This window comes from Sebastes fasciatus, chromosome 13 (assembly GCF_043250625.1).
Source record: "Sebastes fasciatus isolate fSebFas1 chromosome 13, fSebFas1.pri, whole genome shotgun sequence".
NCBI classification, from domain to species: Eukaryota; Metazoa; Chordata; class Actinopteri; order Perciformes; family Sebastidae; genus Sebastes; species Sebastes fasciatus.
This window is the reverse complement of record NC_133807.1, coordinates 18,180,002-18,200,618: the sequence shown is the minus strand read 5'-3', so window position 1 is coordinate 18,200,618 and position 20,617 is coordinate 18,180,002. Positions and strand designations below refer to the sequence as shown.

At 40.1% G+C, this 20,617-nt stretch overlaps 1 protein-coding gene across 2 annotated transcripts in view; it reads left to right on the top strand.

The window, feature by feature from the left end:
* Positions 1-16,936, top strand: part of syt3 (synaptotagmin III) — a 31,420-nt gene extending 14,484 nt beyond the window's left edge. For both annotated transcript variants that reach the window (XM_074655925.1, XM_074655924.1), the window contains exons 5-13: positions 1,147-1,255; positions 1,964-2,140; positions 6,692-6,818; positions 9,973-10,191; positions 12,447-12,567; positions 13,991-14,162; positions 14,866-14,995; positions 16,205-16,298; positions 16,772-16,936. In XM_074655925.1, coding sequence (XP_074512026.1) covers positions 1,147-1,255; positions 1,964-2,140; positions 6,692-6,818; positions 9,973-10,191; positions 12,447-12,567; positions 13,991-14,162; positions 14,866-14,995; positions 16,205-16,294 — 1,145 coding nt within the window. In that variant the 3' untranslated portion in view covers positions 16,295-16,298; positions 16,772-16,936. The remainder of the gene's footprint in view (positions 1-1,146; positions 1,256-1,963; positions 2,141-6,691; positions 6,819-9,972; positions 10,192-12,446; positions 12,568-13,990; positions 14,163-14,865; positions 14,996-16,204; positions 16,299-16,771) is intronic.
* The last annotated feature ends 3,681 nt before the right edge of the window (positions 16,937-20,617 follow it).

Here is a 20,617-nt window from a genome sequence, read left to right as displayed (position 1 = left end):
AAATTGGTTTTCTTTCAGTAGTGTTACCTTCAAGGAATATTATTTTTTCACATTACTGGCCCAGTCTCTTATTACATACATACATTATATTTGGTTATACAGGAAGAAAGAGTTAGTCTGTGATTTTAAGATGAAGTTTCAATTGCAACCGGATTTTCGTGAAAGGATTCATTTGTTTGTTTCTCAAAGCAGCACATCGTGCAGAGCCTCATAATCATCTTTTAAGGTTCCCATTGCTAACATGTTAACACACAGACATTGTTTTGCCATTGGAGTCATGTTTCTGGCCACCTGGTGAATATAACTCCTATATTATTTACTTTTTATTTACTCTTTTAGCTCTGTTTTGGCATCTTCAAACCGCTAAGAAAATCTCTCTCTTTAAGCTGCTAAATGTTCAACTTTCTTTACCAACTAGTTTTATCAGAGCTTGTTGAAATTAGGCGATTGATATATAGATGATCAACAGTAAATGAATTGGCAACTATTTTGATAATCAAATTAATTTTTAACTTGCATTTTTCACTGTTTTTTTTATGTTTCATAGACCAAATAATTACACAAATACACACAAAGGTATTGATCAATGTAGCTTTAAGAGATCCTTCCCGGAAAGCATGTGATGGTGAGGTGGTTGGAATCGGACAGTTAAGCTCAACAGGAACCTAAATAAGCAGCAATTAGAACAAGAAGCAATTTTCACAATAAGATAGAGACCGTTATAAACTGATGTCAGAGAGATGTTTAGGACTTGATTTGATGAAACAGCTCAGTTAACAGCTATGAGTTTTCATTCTGCTGTTATTTATTCTGGCTGTCAGGTGGAGGTTGTTGATCATTATTCACAGTCAAATGTTTGCTGGCTGCCTTTATTGCAGTTCTCTCATATCTCTGTGTTATGTACCTTTCATGCTGGCTTTTATTCTGCTATTGTAAACATATCTGCTCATTTCTTCTCTTCTCTCAGCTGTTAATCACTCTCTGTTTAATCAATGAAATGAAATCAATGAGATCAATGATGCGGACCCTGCATTGCAAAAAAAAAGACATGTTCTGAGGTGCTGTAATGACTAAGGCCACATAGCACTAACAAAAGAGACGTGTGAGTCATGGAGGATTGTTTTGTCCATTTTCTCACTCTGTTAGGAACTCTGAAGCTGAGTCAGACGTCTCCAGATGTCCCCAACTCAGAGGTTGGAGCCCAGCCCCATAAAGACCTGCCCAACGCTCATTCCCAGCAGCAGGTCACCTCCCGGTAAGTACCCAGTGTATGAGTCTACTGAGCCTGTGTGTGGGCTTAAAAGAGTGTGTGCATTTTTCAAGTTGTGTGTTTTTATTATTATATGGGGAATAAAAATAGGAGTTCACCTTAACCTCCAGGGAGAGATCATTAAAGGATACATTTATTGGAAAACACATATTTGAAGATTAGAAGGGCTTCACCTGTTAAAATGTTGTTTTGTGAGCACACTGATAAAGATCATACTGGTTGTACGTCATTGGCTTTAATCTTGCCCGCATCTAATGAAGGCTTTTGAGGCATCTGTAAATCATCTTGGGCTTTATTTTGGACCTCTCTATATTAGTTTTGTATGAAGCTTCATCTCCAAAAACATCTTTTTTTAAGCTGATGCTGATATTAACGGATTCTTCCAAAGCACAGCTGCATTTAATTCTACAAAAATAGAAAAGACCCACAGAGAACCTTTCACTATTTTTAACAGAAGCACCATCGTCACACAAGTAGCCTTGATTTGATAACACGTTCTATGATTCATCCATGTGTAAAGGTGTGTAAACTCTTATCCAAATAAACTCCATTTAGATGGTTCACACACCGCTGCATCTCTGATTAAGCTGCTGAATCACACTGTTGTACAGGTTTTTTTTAAAGTGTGTGTATATCTGTGTGCTGCGCTCTTCACTTAATATTCACCCTCTGAGCTCTTATGTGTCTGTTTAGGCCCAAGCCCGTGACTCACCAGCTCTCCAGTCCTGATTTCCACGGCGAGGAGAAGGAGCAGGTAACCAGCATTGGGCAGATCAAACCGGAGCTCTACAGGCCCAAGGGCGACCAGGGCGAAGGCAAACAGGGTGACAACTGCGGCAAGATCAGCTTCCTCTTGCGCTACGCCTTCAAGTAAGTCAGTGAGCTTACATCAATACAACCTACTCACTCTGTCAGTGTCCTTTTATGTGAAAAGTGTAGACATTTCACATGAATTAATCATTGCCACAATCATTTTAAGATCTAAAGTTTAACCGTAAACAATGAGGCCATTACATCACCACCAGGTTAGCCTGAAGATGCTGCACCAGCATTCTGTGGGGAGCCCCGTTGACTCACCTCCTGCTTTGATCAAAATATTGCGAAATACAAAACCTTTCTGTGGTTCTTCTTTTCCATGTCTAAGGAAGGCCTCTAAGGAAGTCAGGTGATGTAGTATAAAGAGCGACAAAGTCTGTGTAGGGCGGAGTTTGGGGTGGATGGATGGGTCAAACAAACACATGACTTTCATCCAGGAGACAGCTGTTTGTGTCCTGTGAAACCAAATGTCAACATCGACTTATTTTACCAAGCTTTTATTACGTAACTTATGAACTGAACTAACGCCACCTGCATAAGTTACGTAACAAACGTACTTATTTGAACCCAAACCACAATCTTTTCCTAGAAAGTAGTTTTGTTGCCTAAACAGGTTCTGCACGCTGGTGTGGCTGGACAATCGTAGGAGAATGCACGGAAATCAGAAATAACTTTTCATAAGCTATCATACAAATCCGTTGAATGATGATACGTTGAAACACAATGTGCAGGTGAAAATATCAAATTTAATGGCAATCCAGTAATAGTTGTTGAGATATTTCAGTCTGGACCAAAGACGTGGACTGGCTTACCGATATTGCCATCCATGTCGTTAACATCGCTAAAAGCAATAGATGAATAAATAAATACATCAATTTTGCATTCTGTGGATGCTTGTGATAGGCGTGCAGAGTTTAGAGAATTGAATCCTTAAAAATGAGACGTGAACATTGTTCGATGACACCAACACTGAGTGGAACTACCAAAGTGTAGTTTTTCTTGTCTCTGGTGAATGTTGATGCTTCTGCTTTTGCACCACTTTGATCTCAGCGGCCTTCAAATACTAAGTCAGAGGGCTGCAAACAGACAAGGGTTTGCTGAATTTCTTCATGGCACAGAACAGAGAGAGGATGCTTCTTGGGAAAATATCTTTCAGCTTGTTTATCCTCTTCAGTAGACACAGAAAGAAAACCTCCAACTCAAGTAGGAAATAGAGTTTTGAGATAGTGAGTCTTTTTTTTTATGGGAAAAACACCAGCCAACATACCACTAAGCATGAGATGTGAGAGGCTACTAGTTGTTGTCTCGACTGTGGTCTCTTTGGTTTATGATAATCATACTGAAATATTAATGTTGAAAAATAAGAAAGTGGCACCATTAAATGTTAGTGACAAAGCAGCGTCTTTCATGTACTGTGTGGCACAGATTGTTTCTTTTTGCTCCTTTGACGATTCTCCGTTGAATATTCTCTGTCTTAGTATGTAATTGGTGGGTGCCATGCTGTGAGGACTGGGTGATGGGAGAGTGTGTGTATGAATTGTGTGTGTGTGTGTGTGTGCTGTAAGTCAGGGTGGCTGTGGGTTGTGGGGTGGAGTGTGCAGCTCGGTCTGTCTGCGGCTCAGCTGGCAGTCCCCATTTCTGCCTGCTCCGACATGTAGAAACATTACAACAGACGAAAGTGCTGATGGTCAGAAAAGAAAGGGAGCGAGAGGCCGTTCCAGTCATGAATTATATATGGCGAGCCACTTTAAACAGCAGCCCCTGTCAACACATAATAACACCAGACTGTGTTATAGCTGGCGTTACAGAGAATTAGCAAGGGAGTTGGATGGTCAGGGAGGTTAATGATGAAATAACTATTCATGTGTCCCTTTTTTCCCATATATAAAGTCACAAGATAATTTATGTCGTGCTGTAGTAGCCTGTCATTACACTGGAGGGAAATAGTTTTCGTGACAGGAGTAGAATAGAGGGTGTGACTGAGGAGTAAAGAAGAAAGGCTGGGGATATAATGTGTGGGCATGTCTGCACACAAAGGTGTAGAGAGGTGTTAGCACTGGAACTGTGATAAAATTGCTATGTTAATGTGTGAGACCCAGCTGTTTAGAGTGTTACAGTCAGAACAACAATGTCAATCTTCCTCAGATCCTCTGGGAAAGGCATTTCTATTGACAATCCCATTAAAAGCTGACACATTTCCACTGTGGGAATAGCAGCTATAGCTTTCGGGCATTGTCTGCCAGGAATAAGGCCGTGAATTTCCCTCTGTGCTGGAACAGTAATAGGTATATTCTCTGCAGCATGCCCTGTGGATTGTGTAAAAACCTTGGTTTGGGTTCAAGCTTATGTCTTGTTCTGTAATAAGACACGTGAGTGCAGGAAAAACTGCAACCGTGTCTTTGTGACAAACAAGAAATGCAGGAAAATTCACGAGGGGTGTTTTTTTTTGGACATACGCTTCCTGTCGTTTCCAATTATAGTACATCTGAGCATTGCCGTGAATCATGCCGGCTAATCATGGTGACTGCAGAGTCCCTACGACCAACATGTCTCAAAATCATACTGGATTAGAGATCATTAGATACATATTTAAATTGGTCAGGGTTTTCTCGTTAAAATATTTATCTTACAGAGCTGGAAATGTAATTTCCTCCAGCAGTTTGCCCTGTATATCATCTCCCTGATTTGATGTGATTGCAGAGTGGGCATGTTTATCCGATTGCCTTAATTGGATGTGATTCAGAGGTAAACACGTGTCCGGATTGGCCACAGTTGTATTGTCAACAAGCGTGTCTTATTTGTGATTGGTACACACGGACAGGGGACGTTATAACTGGCGGGGTCACTGTTGGCGTTTGCCCCGCTGATCATTCCTCAGCCCCAAAGTTCACGCTGCTCTCCTAAAGCAGCTAATGAAGTGCTGACACACTGGTTAACACGGGGAGACACAGTCTAACGAGGTCTGATTAAAGGCCTCCGGGCTGTCTTCATCTTCTTCTGGTAATTAAATACATAATGAACGGTGCGTGAGTCGCAGCCATGACTCTGGATGGAGCATATGAATGTAAAGACGTGTGTATAATGTGTGCTCACGTGTGTGTTTATGCTGACATACATACATACAGACTCATGCTACAGTGCCTACATTTGTGAGTGAGTATTTGATTGGTTTGCTGATATGAGGACCAATAATGCTATTTTTGGAGCAAATATCCCACAAAATACAGTACAGGTGTACAATGTAATATTCTTTTTATTTTGGATTTATATTGAGTGAGACACTAAAACGTTTCTGTCATTTTTTGGCCACAATATTAAATATTTGCATACATACAATGAATGAGTTTGACTTATCATTATTGTAAGAGCTGAAACAATACATTTATTAATTGACCAGTTGGTTGGAAAAATATCTGCAACAATTTTAATAATTGATTAAGTGTTTGGTCCCAGCTTCTCACATTTTAGTATTTGCTGCTTTTCTCTGTTTTATACCCAAGAAATCAGATTTTGGGAATAAATCATTATTCATTTTTAAGGACCAAATGATTAATGGAAAAAATTAAGCAGATTAATGAAAAATAATTAGTTAGTTAAAGCCATACATTACTAATATAACTGAAAGTATTGGTCTATTTTACAGAATGAGAACAGCAGCTATCGAACAACCTGTAGCAGCATCAGTAAACATTAATTAATTAGATTTATTTATTGTCTAATAATTAAAATACCTGTCAATCAATGTGTGAGTGTTAGCCACATCCCAACTTGTATTTTAGATTTTGGTTTTGGGGCTAAACCTCGTTTTACAGCCGGTTACAGATTTTTTTATTAAATTTGATAAGGATAAGAAGCAAATAAAACATATATGATTTGTTGTGTACTTTCATGAAATCAAATGAAAATGTTCCGATATAATCATTTTATCTTAAGGGCTTCTTTTAAACCAACTTTATTTGGCTATGATATAAAGCCGTATATATGTGAACCCTCATTACAGAGTGCAGATTATTTCCTTTGAATATTTTGTTGTATTTCACAAAGAAAATCCCCCAAATATTTTTTTGTAGAAGCAGTATTTTTTTCGTTTAATTTTCTACCCCACCAATTATCTGGCGGCTGCTGCTTTAGACAACCAGTGCAGTACTGATTAAAATGAACAAGAAATATACAAACAAACGTTGATGACACTGATAGTGGAAGGTTTAGGTTTAGTGTGGATCTTGCTCTGTATATGTGGCCCAAAGTGAGTGCAGGATAAAGGGTACAGTGTTAAGGATTATTAATGAGCCAGACTCTCTCTCACTGGCTGTACATCTGTGCTTACTGTGCTTACATTTTACATTGCTGATAGTGCAGCCATGATACAGCTGCAGGGATGACACACAAACACACACGCTATTTTGGTTATCCCTATCTTCAGACACAGAACCTCCTACACCAGTATGTGTGTAGAAAGCCTGCACAGGTGTGTGTTTGTGTGTGCGTGGGTTGATCCTGTCTGGGTCTCATAGATTATTTGTGTAAAATTGTACGACCCCTGCCTTTTTATGCCTTTTTTATGAGCATGTGAAAGTCTAATGGGGTTTGCTGTTTGTGTGTCAGTACGGAGCAGTTGGTGGTGAAGATCCTGAAAGCTCTGGACCTGCCAGCGAAAGACGCCAACGGCTTCTCTGACCCGTACGTGAAGATCTACCTACTGCCAGACAGGAAGAAGAAATACCAGACCAAGGTGACTCCCGCTCCCACCACACTCACCTGTACCCTCAGTGAAAACAAACATTAAAACATCATCAGGTCTGACTTGCTGTCTCCTGCTGCTCTGATGACCCAGTCTCCTCCATCATTACAGTTTCACTAATGTAATCTAATCTAATCTAGGGCATCATTTATTCAAGATAATGTGCTTCAGACTATTACAGGGCACCGCTACTCAACTCCTGTGTGTTATTCTGGTATTTGAGGACAGTAGAGTCAATATTTGAGTACATTTCGGGACAGTCTGTACCAGGAAATGTACCCTTAGCCCTCGAATATCCTCCTCTCTTCTAATTTATTCTCTGTGGAGAAGCTCAATACCTGTGAGCTCAGGAGCCTCACAAATGTGAGTTGTAGTTTTATATCCTTAAATATCCTTTTGTACAGTATTGGGATAAAACATAAAGCTGGAAAGGGTCAGAACTGACTGTAGAGCCAGTGAAAAGTAAGCTTTCAGTGACAATGAAGCTACCAGTTTGAAATTTCCCCCTTTGCGTGACTGTCTCCCGTATATCACAAAAGCCCATTCAGCCATTGAAAAGAGTGAATGCTTCAGTCATTTGCATAATACTGTTCCTCTTTTGTTTAGAGTGCAGATGATTGTTTCATTTCAATCACATGGAATTTTTACACCACTCATATTTTGCCAAGCTTTTATCCCTCCAACTAAATTCAAAAGAGAAACAGATCATCACCTACGAGTCGATATTGGAGCTTTGTGTTTCTGGTTTCTAAAGGCACAGCGCCTCCATCAGCCGCATGTTTGATCCAAAGCTAACAAGTAATCATCAAGTGCTAATAAGCCCGAGTGACAGACCCACTCACGCAGTCACAAAAGTTGGATTTGGAAAACCGAGTGTGTGTCACATTTTAATTATCACCCGCTTCATTGCATGACAGCATTTATATCAAATGCTTTCATGGCATATAAATCCCTCCAGCAAATCAACAAATAGTAAAAAAAAAATTGTGTTGGAGATTGAATGAGATTGAAGACAAATTTAAATGTCATCTGCAATGTGTTAAAACATGATGAGGAGGAAATAACACTCGCTTTCCATCAGACTGCATTTAGAATGATAAGTTTTATTAGACTGGTTATAGAGGTGATGGAAAAGGCAGGAAACAAAACATACAGTCAAAATAGAGGTGAACTAGATTGGAGCAAATACAATAGGAAGTATGTTGTGAACATAAAAAAAAGAAATCCTATACCTCGTACATGTTGGGAAACAACATATTGAGCTTTAAATTTAGTTTTAGGTCTTTTATTTCATTTCAGCAGGTTTGATTTGATTCTTCATCCCACAGGAAAAGGAAGAAATTCACTTTTCTCCCTCTGGCTGAGGAACAAGGTCAGCCACTGTGGTAGAGGTTAATTATGTTGCTCGAGGTCATTTCGACAAGTACGGCAAATCAAACCCCTCTGGAATATTCTGTCTTGTTTCTGTAAGAATGCAGAGCAATTTAAAACGCTTTCATGACATCTACATTCATCCTACAGGCAGTTAATCAAAGCTTTTATATTCACAACAAGTCTCTGGTTCTTCTGTGAGGAAAAAAAAACACTGGTTCATAAGAAGTGATGCCATTTATGTTACCAATTTGTTTAGGAAGAAGAACTGTTTGCAGGAGCAGAAAACAAGCAAAAGGAAAACAAAGAAAAAAAACTTGAAGAAAATGAGGATCTTGTAAATTAGAAAAACATTTTTAACCAAATATAGCTCCAGTTTTGTGTCACTTAGATAAGTAGAGTTTTTAAATATGAGACTTTTGCAGTGAAGGTTACATTTGAGTCACAGATAAGACACAAGACAAACTTGGTTTAACAGCACTTACTGTCTTTTTTTTAAGGTATGTCCAGAATCCTCAGTGACTCACCTTTTCTGCTGGTATGAAAAATATCCAGTCTATTTATTGATGAAATCGAGTTGCATCTTGTAAACAACTTTGAAAATGTACAGAAACAAATCGGCAACGGATGGATTATTTATCTTTTGATTCTGGACGCATCTTCAAAACATCATTATGTGTTGTCAAAATCAGTCTTGAATTTATCTTTACAGAAACCTTGACTCATGTCTGTGACTGGAATGCAATCATCAATGGAAAAGTCTTAGATGTAAATATGGTGGTACATGAAAGGCAAAATCTGTAGCCTGGCCAGAAAATAAATTAACTTTAAATTTCAGCACACAAATTACTATGTAAGTATTCAGTATACAGGGTATCAATACATTACTTATACAGAGACAAATAAGTAAGTTTAAGAGAAGAAGACAAGAGGCCTGGCAATAAGAGCTTTACTGGGTAACAAGGCAGGAAAAATGAGGAAAACTGGGTAACATTGTTGATATTTCTGTTAAATTAGTTATAGTTTCATTTATTTTAAAATCATGACTTATTAACAAATATATTTTAGGAAATTACAGTGTAAAAAGTTTTTAAATATATAATTCTTCTTATTAATTTAGTGTACATTATTTTTGTTGATGGGGAACAGGCTTAATCTGAAAATAAGGGTGTACCTGTGTAGCTATAACTAGCTATTTTATGTTTTATAAATAATGAAATACAGTTACAGGAACAGTAATGCAGTTTTGGGATCCAATGTCAAATATATCTGATGCTCAAAACTGTTGTGACAGAAGAACCTAAACCATCAAATCATGACAAATTAAGGAGCCGGATACATAATGCTTCCACAAAATGCACAGTGTAAGGATACAGTGGCGAGTTATTAATATATTGAAAAAATAAAATGTTATTTTCTCCAACCATTTTACCAACTGTTTTTTAAAAGCATGCATGAGTAATTCCAGCTGATGTGATGTTCATTACTCTTTGTACTTTACAATCAAAACAAAGCATTGAAAATGTGAGCCAGAGCACCCTTTATTATAAGTCTGGGGTATGTGGGTTATAAAAGAAAGTAGTCCCATGTTAACCCCATTTTCATTGTAATTTTAGTGTTGTTACAGGGTAAAATAATGTTTGTTCCCCCCTCATTCCGTGTACTAATTCCCTTGTACCTATTGGTACCTGTACAAAATAATGACTGTAATTTGTGGGCTGTAATGTAAAGTGTTACTATAAATTCTAACTCTGTCTGTCTGTCTCTCTCTCAGGTCCACAGAAAGACCTTAAACCCAGTGTTCAACGAGACGTTTCAGTTCGGCGTGCCGCTGAATGAGCTACATTCCAGGAAGCTGCATTTCTCCGTGTACGACTTCGACCGCTTCTCCAGACACGACCTGATCGGCCAGGTAGTGGTGGACAACCTGCTGGACTTCAGCGAGGGCAGCGGGGACAAACCCGTCTGGAGGGACATCGTGGAGGGCACCGCGGTGAGGATGCTGCAGAAATAACACAAAGCAATCACATTCGGTTAGAGGAGATGCCCACGTTAGATTAGATGAGATGAAATTTGAATGAGCCGTGTGGCAATATCAGGCCGTTGCAGCTGCAAATTATGGACCTGAGCAGTGGTAAATAAGATAGAACCAGGAATAGAGCATATCAAACATGACACGAGTGACAGTTTCAATTCTAGATTTCAAGTACAAATGCATGCGCTCATGGTTTGAAAATGAATCTGAATTACAGCTTGAAGGGAAGAGAAAATAAATTAGAAATAAGGATACAAATGTCCAAAAATCATATTGCAGTATGTCAAATAGTAAATACAAACACAAAGAGATATGCAGTGCGCACACGTGATGAGAATATAAAACAAATATGTGAATATGCTGTTGACAGAAAACAATGTGCAGGTTTTGATATGTGTCGTACAGTCTGGTCACCTCGTATTATCATAGCAACAGTGACTCTATGGAAGCAAAGAATGGGAGTTGAATCTCTTAAGCAATTGAATGAATAGATTGATGAGTAGATTGGTGAAATTTACACACCAACAATTAAAAATAGAACATTCAGGCTACCGAGGATAATCAACCAAACCTTAATGAAATCAATCGCACCTCTGTCCTTTCTGGGAGTTGCCATAGAGAGAAAAAATAAATAAGTCGAGGCCACGATTTATTAATCTGAGTGCACAAGATGTAAATCGTGGCCTGAATTTAGTTAAATCGTTCCCATGTGTTGGTTAATCCGTGCACCCGAGATAAGTGTATATACAGAGAGCCAGCACAGACCAGCCTCCCCGAAGCATGAAATGCAGTGCACCTGCTTTAAGTTCGCATCCACCGGTAACCATGAAGTTTTCCAGGGTCTTACAGTTGACCAACTATAAAGTCGATAGCATCTTCCAAATCAGCATATTGGAGAAGATATAATCCACAAGCTCTGGATATCCTCGTTAACTGCTGTTTATTAACAATAATAACTCATCCCCAGGCTAAAGTAAAGCTAAAGTAAGAGTTTCTATCCAGAGCTATCTACAACCAAGGACAAGTGCCTTAAGCAGGTGGCAGCTGGAATGAATGACTTGGCCTTGTGCACTGCTAAACCAATTTAATTATTTAATTCGTACCCAGGTATTAATCAAAACGTGGGAACGATTTAATTAAATTGAGGTAACGAATTAGAACTTGTGCGCACGAATTAGTAAATCGTGGCATATATTTTTTTCTCTCTATGGTCACTTTCAGGGTCTGTAGAGATAAGAATTCAAACCACATAAATTCAGATAGATGGTTTATGAAATAAAATATTCCAATGCCATCAATTCAGTGGTATTTACATTTTGGAGATTAAGCGTTTTGTTGTGGTTAAGTTTTCAGTTTCTTACAGGATTTAAATGATTACAATCTTTCTTTGCTTTCATCTGACTCAGAGAAGCATGCACATCATTGTCTGAATTATATATACAGTGTATGGAGGGAATGAACAGAATACTGCAGACTGGAAATTGTCTGCAGTATAGATTCATTGAGAGTCTGGTAATGTAAAAACACAGCTCAGGAGAGTCCAGATAGATTACTGGAAAGGCACCGCTGGCCACATCCAAACTTTTTATCACACGGCGTCCAAGTAGATTTATATGAAATATTCATAGAACGCTATTAGCAAATTAGACAGAGCAAAGTCTTAAATTGTTTTGGCATGGATGTTTCATTTATTAAATAAGTTTAAAGCATCAGCCTCTCAACGTATTTCACTGTTTCACCCGGGGAAATATTGATTAGTGAGGCTCAAAGCCACTAAGGAGCCATCATGCCACAGTGTGCCCTGAATACCACCGGTGTCATTACTGTGGTGCCACTGAGACCACAGGCAGCGAGAAGATCAGTAGATGGAGGGAGAGGGGGAGAGATATAAAAAGCCTAGAGAATCGTCACCTCTACTTAACACTTTCCTCTACTCGGGGACATCGACAGATTGGCATATGATTCATTTACAGTGACGGCACGTCCCCCTTGCCTAAACACTCTGCCTGTCCGCATTAGGATGTCTGCTGTCTGCCGCCGTCCGTCACAGACGTGGCTCTTTTCTGGCTACAGACGATCATTGCACACCAAAGCATATCTGTCTCTTAGTGTTTTTTTTTTCTTATCTGATGCCATGTGTGTGTGATCACGGCGTCCCTGCTCCATTTCTGATCCCCCTGTCTGTCTGTGTGTGTGTTTGTGGTGACCTACAGGAGAAGGCTGATCTCGGGGAGCTTAATTTCTCGCTGTGTTACCTGCCCACTGCAGGCAGGCTCACTGCTACAGTCATCAAGGCCACCAACCTCAAAGCCATGGACCTGACTGGCTTCTCAGGTAAAGGATTAACACACACACACCCACACACATAGGTCATGCTGCTGCGAGACCTCCAGCTAGCAGTCTGACTGGAAACTCATTAAAAGGAAAAATATGACAGAGAACACCTTTAACACTGTCTACAAACAGCCACCGGTGATGTATGTGGATTCCTTTGAGTTATTTCATTATATTTTATTCTGATTGATAATTTCATGATTCATATGTACCCATCACAAGTAAACTTTTAGCACCAAATGATGCAGTTTCCTCCACCAGCAGCATCCTCAACGAACCAGAATGAAATGCAGCTGCAAGATATAGTATGTTTGACTGAGGAATTCAGCCCCTCTTTTGCTGTAAAACTCTCTCGCTTTTACTTTTATTATCATTACTGTTTCCTCTTCCTGAAGTTTGCGCAAAAAAAGTTGAGCAAAGACATTTTTCAAAACTGAATAAATCACTAACTGAAGTAGAGGTAGATGAAGCATGTTAAGGGAAGATTCAAAAAAGTAAATTACCATAAATCTTTGCTAAATAATTCCTGAAGTGCATCTAGCATTGCCAGACTGATCGTTTCTAACTGTGTTAGAGAATCTGAAGTTAGATTTTTCCTTCAAGAAGTAGAGGTGGAGTTTATACATTATGAATATACTACCTGAAGCTATAAAGTTTATTACTTACAAACACAACAACCAGTAAAAAATTAGCTACAATATGTTTTGTTGCGAGCACAATCAGCTGCAGGTGCAGCACCAATTATGTCGGCAGAAATAGACAAAAACAATAATAGTTTTACCCGGGAGACTGGTGTCAAGAAATGTGAATGCTCATGCTAATACTAAATTAATAAAGGCAATATAAAAGGTTTTATTCTTTAGTTATCCTTCACTTAAAGACTTGTTTCCAACGGCAAAGCCCTCGTCGATTAAATGAGATCTGAAATGATGATGACTGCCCGCTGTAATTATTGCCACAGTGATCCCGAGATGATTGCAGTGCCTTAAAGATGCTTTAAAATACAGCATAAAAATGGAGTCGTGGGTGTGTGTGTTTTCCCTGGCTGCTGTCACTGAGCTGCACATGTTGAATAGATAACCGAAGTGATTCAACCTGTGCTGCTTTTCTCCCTTTGTGTTTTTAATCCAGCTTTGCCAAGGTGACTTGATTTTCATGCCTTTTATGTGTTACAGACGCGGATACCTGTGAGCATAATACCTAACAGCGTTTGCAGGAGTCCCCCCTTATCTTTTTCTCTCTGCTTCCTCCCCCTCCTTCTCTATATCCCTCTCTCTTTCTTCTTCTTCACTGCTTCTCATCTCCATTCCTTCTCTTCCTTCCTTTTTTCTCCCCCACTACTCCCTTTCATTTACCTCCCTCTTTTCCCATGCCTCCCATCTTCCTTGTCTTCCTCTCCCTCTGTTTCTCGTCTCTCATTCAGACCCGTACGTGAAGGCCTCTTTGATCTGTGACGGGCGAAGGCTAAAAAAGAGGAAGACTTCCATTAAGAAGAACACACTGAACCCCACGTACAACGAGGCGCTGGTGTTTGACATTCCCAATGAAAATATAGAAAGTGTATCCATCATCATTGCCGTGATGGACTATGACTGGTGAGCAAGCTGAGGTGTTATTATAATGATGAAGTTGATCATTACTGTGAAGTGTGCTGCTTATTGAATGTGTGTTTGCACACAGCGCTGTGATGTTTGCTTTTGCTTTTGGGTCGTCACATTCATGGTGTTGCGGCTGTGTTGAACACGACGAGGGCCCCCTCATGAGTCAGCCTCCTGGTGGACGTTCTCTGTTTTACATAGACGGGCACCTCATGAATAAGCATGATTTATGCTAATGGTGATGGAAGAAGTGTAACCCTGCCAGTGTTTGTCTGTCTGACGCTTGCAGCAACACTTGGCTGGTTGATGTGTTTGTGTATAGATGCACCGCCTCCCTATTATGTAGTCTGCCCTTCATTTGGCATCTCCATAGGTGCGTGCTTTTGTATGTTTGTGCTCGTGCCTGCTTCCCCGCTGACATCAAGCTTTTATGCAGGGCTGTGTGTATTTGTGAGCTGCTATTCAATATCCTTCCTCAGACGCTGTACTCTTTTCCCAGTACTCAAGGTTGATAAATGAGACTCTCTCTGCCTGTTTCTTACAAGCTCTGTCCCCCCTTCTCTCTCCCTGCTTTATTATATCCTCTCTCTCTCTCTCTCTCTCTCTCTCTCTCTCTCTCTCTCTCTCTCTCTCTCTCTCTCTCTCTCTCTCTCTCTCTCTGTCTCTCCTGTCCTTGCTTCCATCCCTTGCTGCATGTCAGTATTGGTCATAACGAGGTTATAGGGATGTGTCGTGTGGGCAGCGAAGCTGAAGGTCCAGGGAGGGAGCATTGGACGGCCATGCTGGCCAATCCACGCAAACCAATAGAGCACTGGCATCAGCTTGTGGAGGTAATGAGCATATGATCACGTGTGTTCATGTGTGTGTCTGTTCGTGTGTGTGTGTGTGTGTATGTGTGTGAGTGTGTATGTGCATTCATGTGTCGTGAGTATGATCTCTTACCACATATGTTATGTTCAGTTCTTCTGTTGGTTCTGGGACTGATAACCACAATGATTTTATCAAATGATTATGGTTATCGATGATTATAGAAGTCGTGGTAGAAGCAATAGTGACACCTGAAGAATAGCAGTAGTGATAATAGTATAGAAGTAATGGTACAGAAACCTTAAAGTAGCAGTGATAAAATAATTATTCAGGTGTTTTACATAACAAAAAGAAGCAGTTCCAAAAATTTTAAATATTCTATTACAAGTAAAAGTCTCAGATTAAAAGAAAAATGTACTAATTTTTCCAAATTAAATGTACTCAATAAGCAGAATAGGCCGTTATGTGAAACACATTTTAATTACTTTATATATTTTGGGGTAATTAATCTATAAAGATTAATCATATTTTAAAAGCTAATTGTGTTTTGCATGCCAAACCTTAATCAAAGGAAAGGTAATTAGCTGTAGAAGAGTTATTAATACTATATTTTCCTCTGAAATATTGTAGCATAATGTGGAGCTACTCAAAATTGTATGTAAAGGAATAGTTCTTAGTGTTTATTTGCCTTTTATTGCAGAGAGTTAGATGATAACATCGATACCACTCTCATACTGTATCTGTATGGTAAATATGAAGCGACCGCCAGCAGCTGCTTATCTTATAATCCACCACAACATTTCATTTTTCCCTTGTTTTTGTGCGGATTAAACAAATTAGATATAATGTGTTAATTATATAAGCTTCACAGGTGCTGGTAGGCTGATTTTGTTATCTTTGGACTGAGCCAGGTTAGCTTTTTCCCCTCATTTCCAGTCTTTGTGCTAAGCTAAGCTTCATATTTACTATACAAAAATGAAAGTGGTAGTGAATAAGCAGTCCAAATATGGAACTGTTCTTTTAGGTGCAGGACTTGAGTAAATATACTTACTTGCTTTCCACCACTAAGTACAGAAGTAATAATAGTACATGTAGTGGTGGTACTCTAGCGTAACATCAACATTAAATATTATAGCATATTTAATTAGCATTTCATTTATTTCAACTGAATGTATAAAAAGTGGTTATTTTGTTATGCATAATTAACATAAGCAAAATCTCTTTCCCTGCAGGAAAAAGCAATCGGTACATTTGTGTCGAAGACTGCTACAGCGTCCTCCCCTAAGCCGCACATCGTGGTGGACAGTCCTCACTCCGATTAAAACTGTGAGCCTCTCCTTCTTTAGCTCTGACATATTGTTTTTTTTATCTTATCAGCATGCTTTCACACATACTGTGGGATTATTTTCTAGGCAACAGTGTATCGGAATTTATATCACTATTCCACATACAATCCAATACCTCCTTGATTTCTGCTAGTAAACAGGACTCGCTGCGCTGGAATCTTAAAGAACATCCACGTACTGTGCAGCAGATGCTCTCAAGTCAGATTTACACAGAAAGTCTTTAAAGGCATGACCTAACTGCGAGTGTGTGATAAAGTGGAGGCTGTGGTGCTGTCAGATGTAAGAGCTCTAAGGCAGAAGCATCTGTATAATCTAGATGTTATGGGTTATGCAATGCATCTCCCCCTCCTCCCTCCACACTTACAGTACTGCATACTGTTTATGTATTCTCTCACCCCCTACCGTCTCTCTCTGCTTAATCTGCATCTTCTCCCTTATCCCCTCTTTCCTCAGGTCATTCTCATCTCTCCAGCTCCAGACTTTCCTTTTCTTTCCTCTCATCTGTGAATAATTCTCTCCATCAAAGAAAGAGAGACGCGGAGACACTGCTAGTGTCCAACTGCTAGTGCTGTTTTGCTCCTGCTAATGAATCCTCCAAGTCCTGTGCCGAACAAACAACATCCATCACAAGCTACACTTTGAGCATCAGACTACACATTTACAAACACACGCAGATACTAAATAGTACAGTAGGACGGATTTCGGGTGTAAATTTGAGATCTAGCAAGGGAACAAACACATAACTCACACACACACATGCACACACGAATAAACACAGAGTTTGTAGTATGTGCGTAGTTCATGTGTGCTTCAGATTAGTGTAGTATTTCATCTAGGAGGAGTGTGATGTGACAAACTTTTCTCTCTTGGAAACCAAAAAAAAAAGAAGAAAAAAAGAAAGCCATCCTAGAATGGTCATTTCAACCAGGACCAAAGGTTCATGCCCTTGTACAGACTATAAAAGAAGAAAATCACTATGTCGATATTTTTCTTTGCAATATTGGTGTACAGTATATGCCGTACTGTATGGGAAAACATCTCATGTAGTACTTTCCAGGACAAAACATTGGAGGTGGATTCTCCCGGCCATTTTGGACGCCTTCTCCAGGCTCCGCATCCTCGTTTCAGACTTAACTCGCTTATTTTCCCCAGAGGAAAGACGACAAAGCGTCCAGTGGTCTTTATTGATGTCAGAGGAGTGAAAAATGAGGACAAACTCATTGGTTTAAGCATGTTACGCAACCTTGAAATGTGTCCCTCTTCCTCGTGCTTTTTGTCACCACCATGGTGCTCATCAGTATCAATTTTTTATTTTATTTTGCTCTGTTGTTTGTGTGATAAAGTACACATAAAGCCATCAGGAAAGGAATTTATTCATGCCATTTTACAGTCCACTGAGGATGCGATGGTGTGAGCTTCCAAGAGACATGGACTATTTGATCGTCCTCTGCTTTCTGGCCAAACTGGCAGACGTTTCCTAATGTAGGACTACACAGGTTGAATGAAACCTGCGTTTAGGATCGGACCAGCATCTGTTTGGAGTGCACTCGCAAGAGGATGTATCCCACAGGGAAGGATATCACCACTCCAGGACTTTTTTTTTTTTCTTTTCTCAAGAAGTCATCGTCCAGCTTCAACTGAGACAATTATTTATCTTCAAGTCCACATCATGTCCCTGACAAGACTTTAGAAGGACACACACGTGCGTGTTGCTTTTATTAGTGTGTGTTTCCGTGTTTGTGGGTGTGTTTGTTTTGTATTTGTGCGTGTCTGTGTGTGTGTGTATGCCTGTGTGTCACTGTGACCTTGTGTGTGACACGTTTCTGTGCTCACCCCCTCCCTCGTCCTTTTTCTGTCTTCGCTTCCCTCACTCCCCGAATCCCGGCATCCACAGACACAGAAACGCTTGTCTCGGAGCCAAACGTGTCTTCTGTCCCGTGTCTTTACAAGGAGCCATTTTGGGTGTGTGTGCGTGTGTGTGTGAGAGAATGTGTGTGTGTACTATACGTGCCTCATTGCACTAGGTGGGGAAACACTGTCTTTCATAGACATTAGTTTGTATTGTCTATGTCGTCTCTGAAATCAGCTGCCAATCATTCAACCCTCCTCTCCTCTCTGACCCTTTGCCTGATGTAAGTAACTGTGTTGATTGTGTACTTCTTTCAGTAATTTGTGTACCGTATGTCCGAGGGAAAAACCAGATGGCACAGTGATTGAAAACTGAATTGTTGGGTGTGTTTACGAGAAGGAACACAAAAAAAAGTGAAGGCGAAAAAACTCATTTTGTTGCGGCCTACAGATCATGACAAATTTAGATCCCCTTAAAGCAAGACAACAAGGAGGAGGTGTTGTGAGAAAACAAGCGCCTGGAATTTCTGCACTTCCTGTGTAAACTGATACAGACTTATAAAGCCATGTCTGTCACCGCTACTACGACTACTACTGTAACCTCAGCAAAACAACAGTACAACACCTCACTACAGCTACTTGTATTGCTATCGTTGCCATTTCTCTCTCATCCTCTCTCACTCACACACACGTCTGTGGAGGAGTGTGTGCGTGTTTCAGGCTAGGGATCTAGTTCCTTTCTCTTTACCTTTGGTCCGTGCAATTGCAGTGAGACTCACCGGCTTGCTTGTTCAGGTATACGGGAGGTGACACATCCCGCAACATACCTGCAAGTATTCCGTGTGGTTTGTCAGCTGGGGGATTATCGACCCGCTTGTATAAGTAGATATGGTATTGATCCATTGGTCTCGAGGCTCCATAATTCTCTCTTTCCCAGCCTCTCTCTCTCTCTCTGCTTGTGTCTACCCTATTTAGCCCTTGTGTTACTGCCTGGTGATAGATTACAACGCTCATAGTGCAACCAGCACATTCCCTTATTCTCTTCTTCCCTCTGTTTCTGTCTGTCTGATTACTGTTTGATTACTCATTCTCTCCTCCAGCAATCCTTACCTTTCCTCCCGCTCCACTCCTCCACCTTCCCCCTCACCTATCCATTTCTCGCTCTATTTTTTCTTCCCCCCCCACCTTCCTTCCAGCTCCCTCTGCTGTCTCACATCCCTCCATCTTGCCCTCTTTCTTTCTTTCTGTGTACGACGCCCCCCTTCCGTCCTCTCTATTCTCTCTCGCTGTCTTCGTGTTAGTGCAGTTCTGAATGGTCATGGGGAAACATGTTTGCATGCTTATATTAACATGAATGATGTCAACTTGATGCAATGAAAAATTATATAAGTGATGCTTTAAGCAAAATCTGACAATGAACTTGATACTAATACTACTAATGACGACTAAATGGAGACCTAGCAATTGTTTATCTCTGTGGTCAAAAACAACGATGATGAAATAACATTGTTTATGCTGTATTTATCTTTCTCGAATTGGTATTCTTTTTGATTTTCAATTGTTTTTTTTATATATAATTTATTCAAGAGGTTTACTTTTTTATTGGTTAAAGCTGAGAATTTGAGTGAGGGGTTCAGTCAGGGCGATTGTTTCAGTCGGGACAGCTGTACCAGGTCGCAGGATAACGGTGAATGTGTAAGTAACGGTGTGGCTGAAGCAATGATAATGGAAATAAAGGATATGTATCATCCAGCCTGGTGTTTCTGACTTCTTTTAATCCATTGGGTAGGAAGGAGAGGTGGTGGAGCTGCTGTCACACATCCCAGGCAGCGTGCTATATATAATATGCAGGGCCTTGGGCATTTCCGATGTACACAGTCTATATTTGGCTCAAGCATTGGAGGTAAGACACTTTACCTGGACAGAAGCAGCCTGAGCCTAACTTTTTTTATCACTAAGCTCTCTTGAGTTTCTGCTGTGCATTAAGTCGTGTGTAATTATTCAGCCACTTTGTCATGAATTCTTTATTGTGGCCGCATTTTGCCTAAATGCAAAATGGAGCACGGCTGCCTGCCCTGTGTGCTTTGCTCCATCTGGCCTCCCTACTTCTATTTTGTCGCCTTTTTATTTTTAAAACACTCATATTATATTTGTCATGTGGTTATTATCTTTTGTTAAAGCGAAGACCCACACCAGTAGCAATCTGAAACTCCAGCGCTTCAGCAGAGGGAGGAGGAAGACCGATCTCAGATGTGCAGGGGAATGACAGAGAAGGAGGAGTATAGGAGAGGATTAAACAAATGAAGGAGGATGAAGAGCGGGAGAATGCCAGAGCGGAGGAGGAGGAGGAGGACACAAATGGGAAAACCTGGAGAAGATAGGGGATAGCTGCATGCAGGATGTGTGTAGAAGTGGAGACAGGAGGTGGAGGAGGATAGCTCCATATATAGA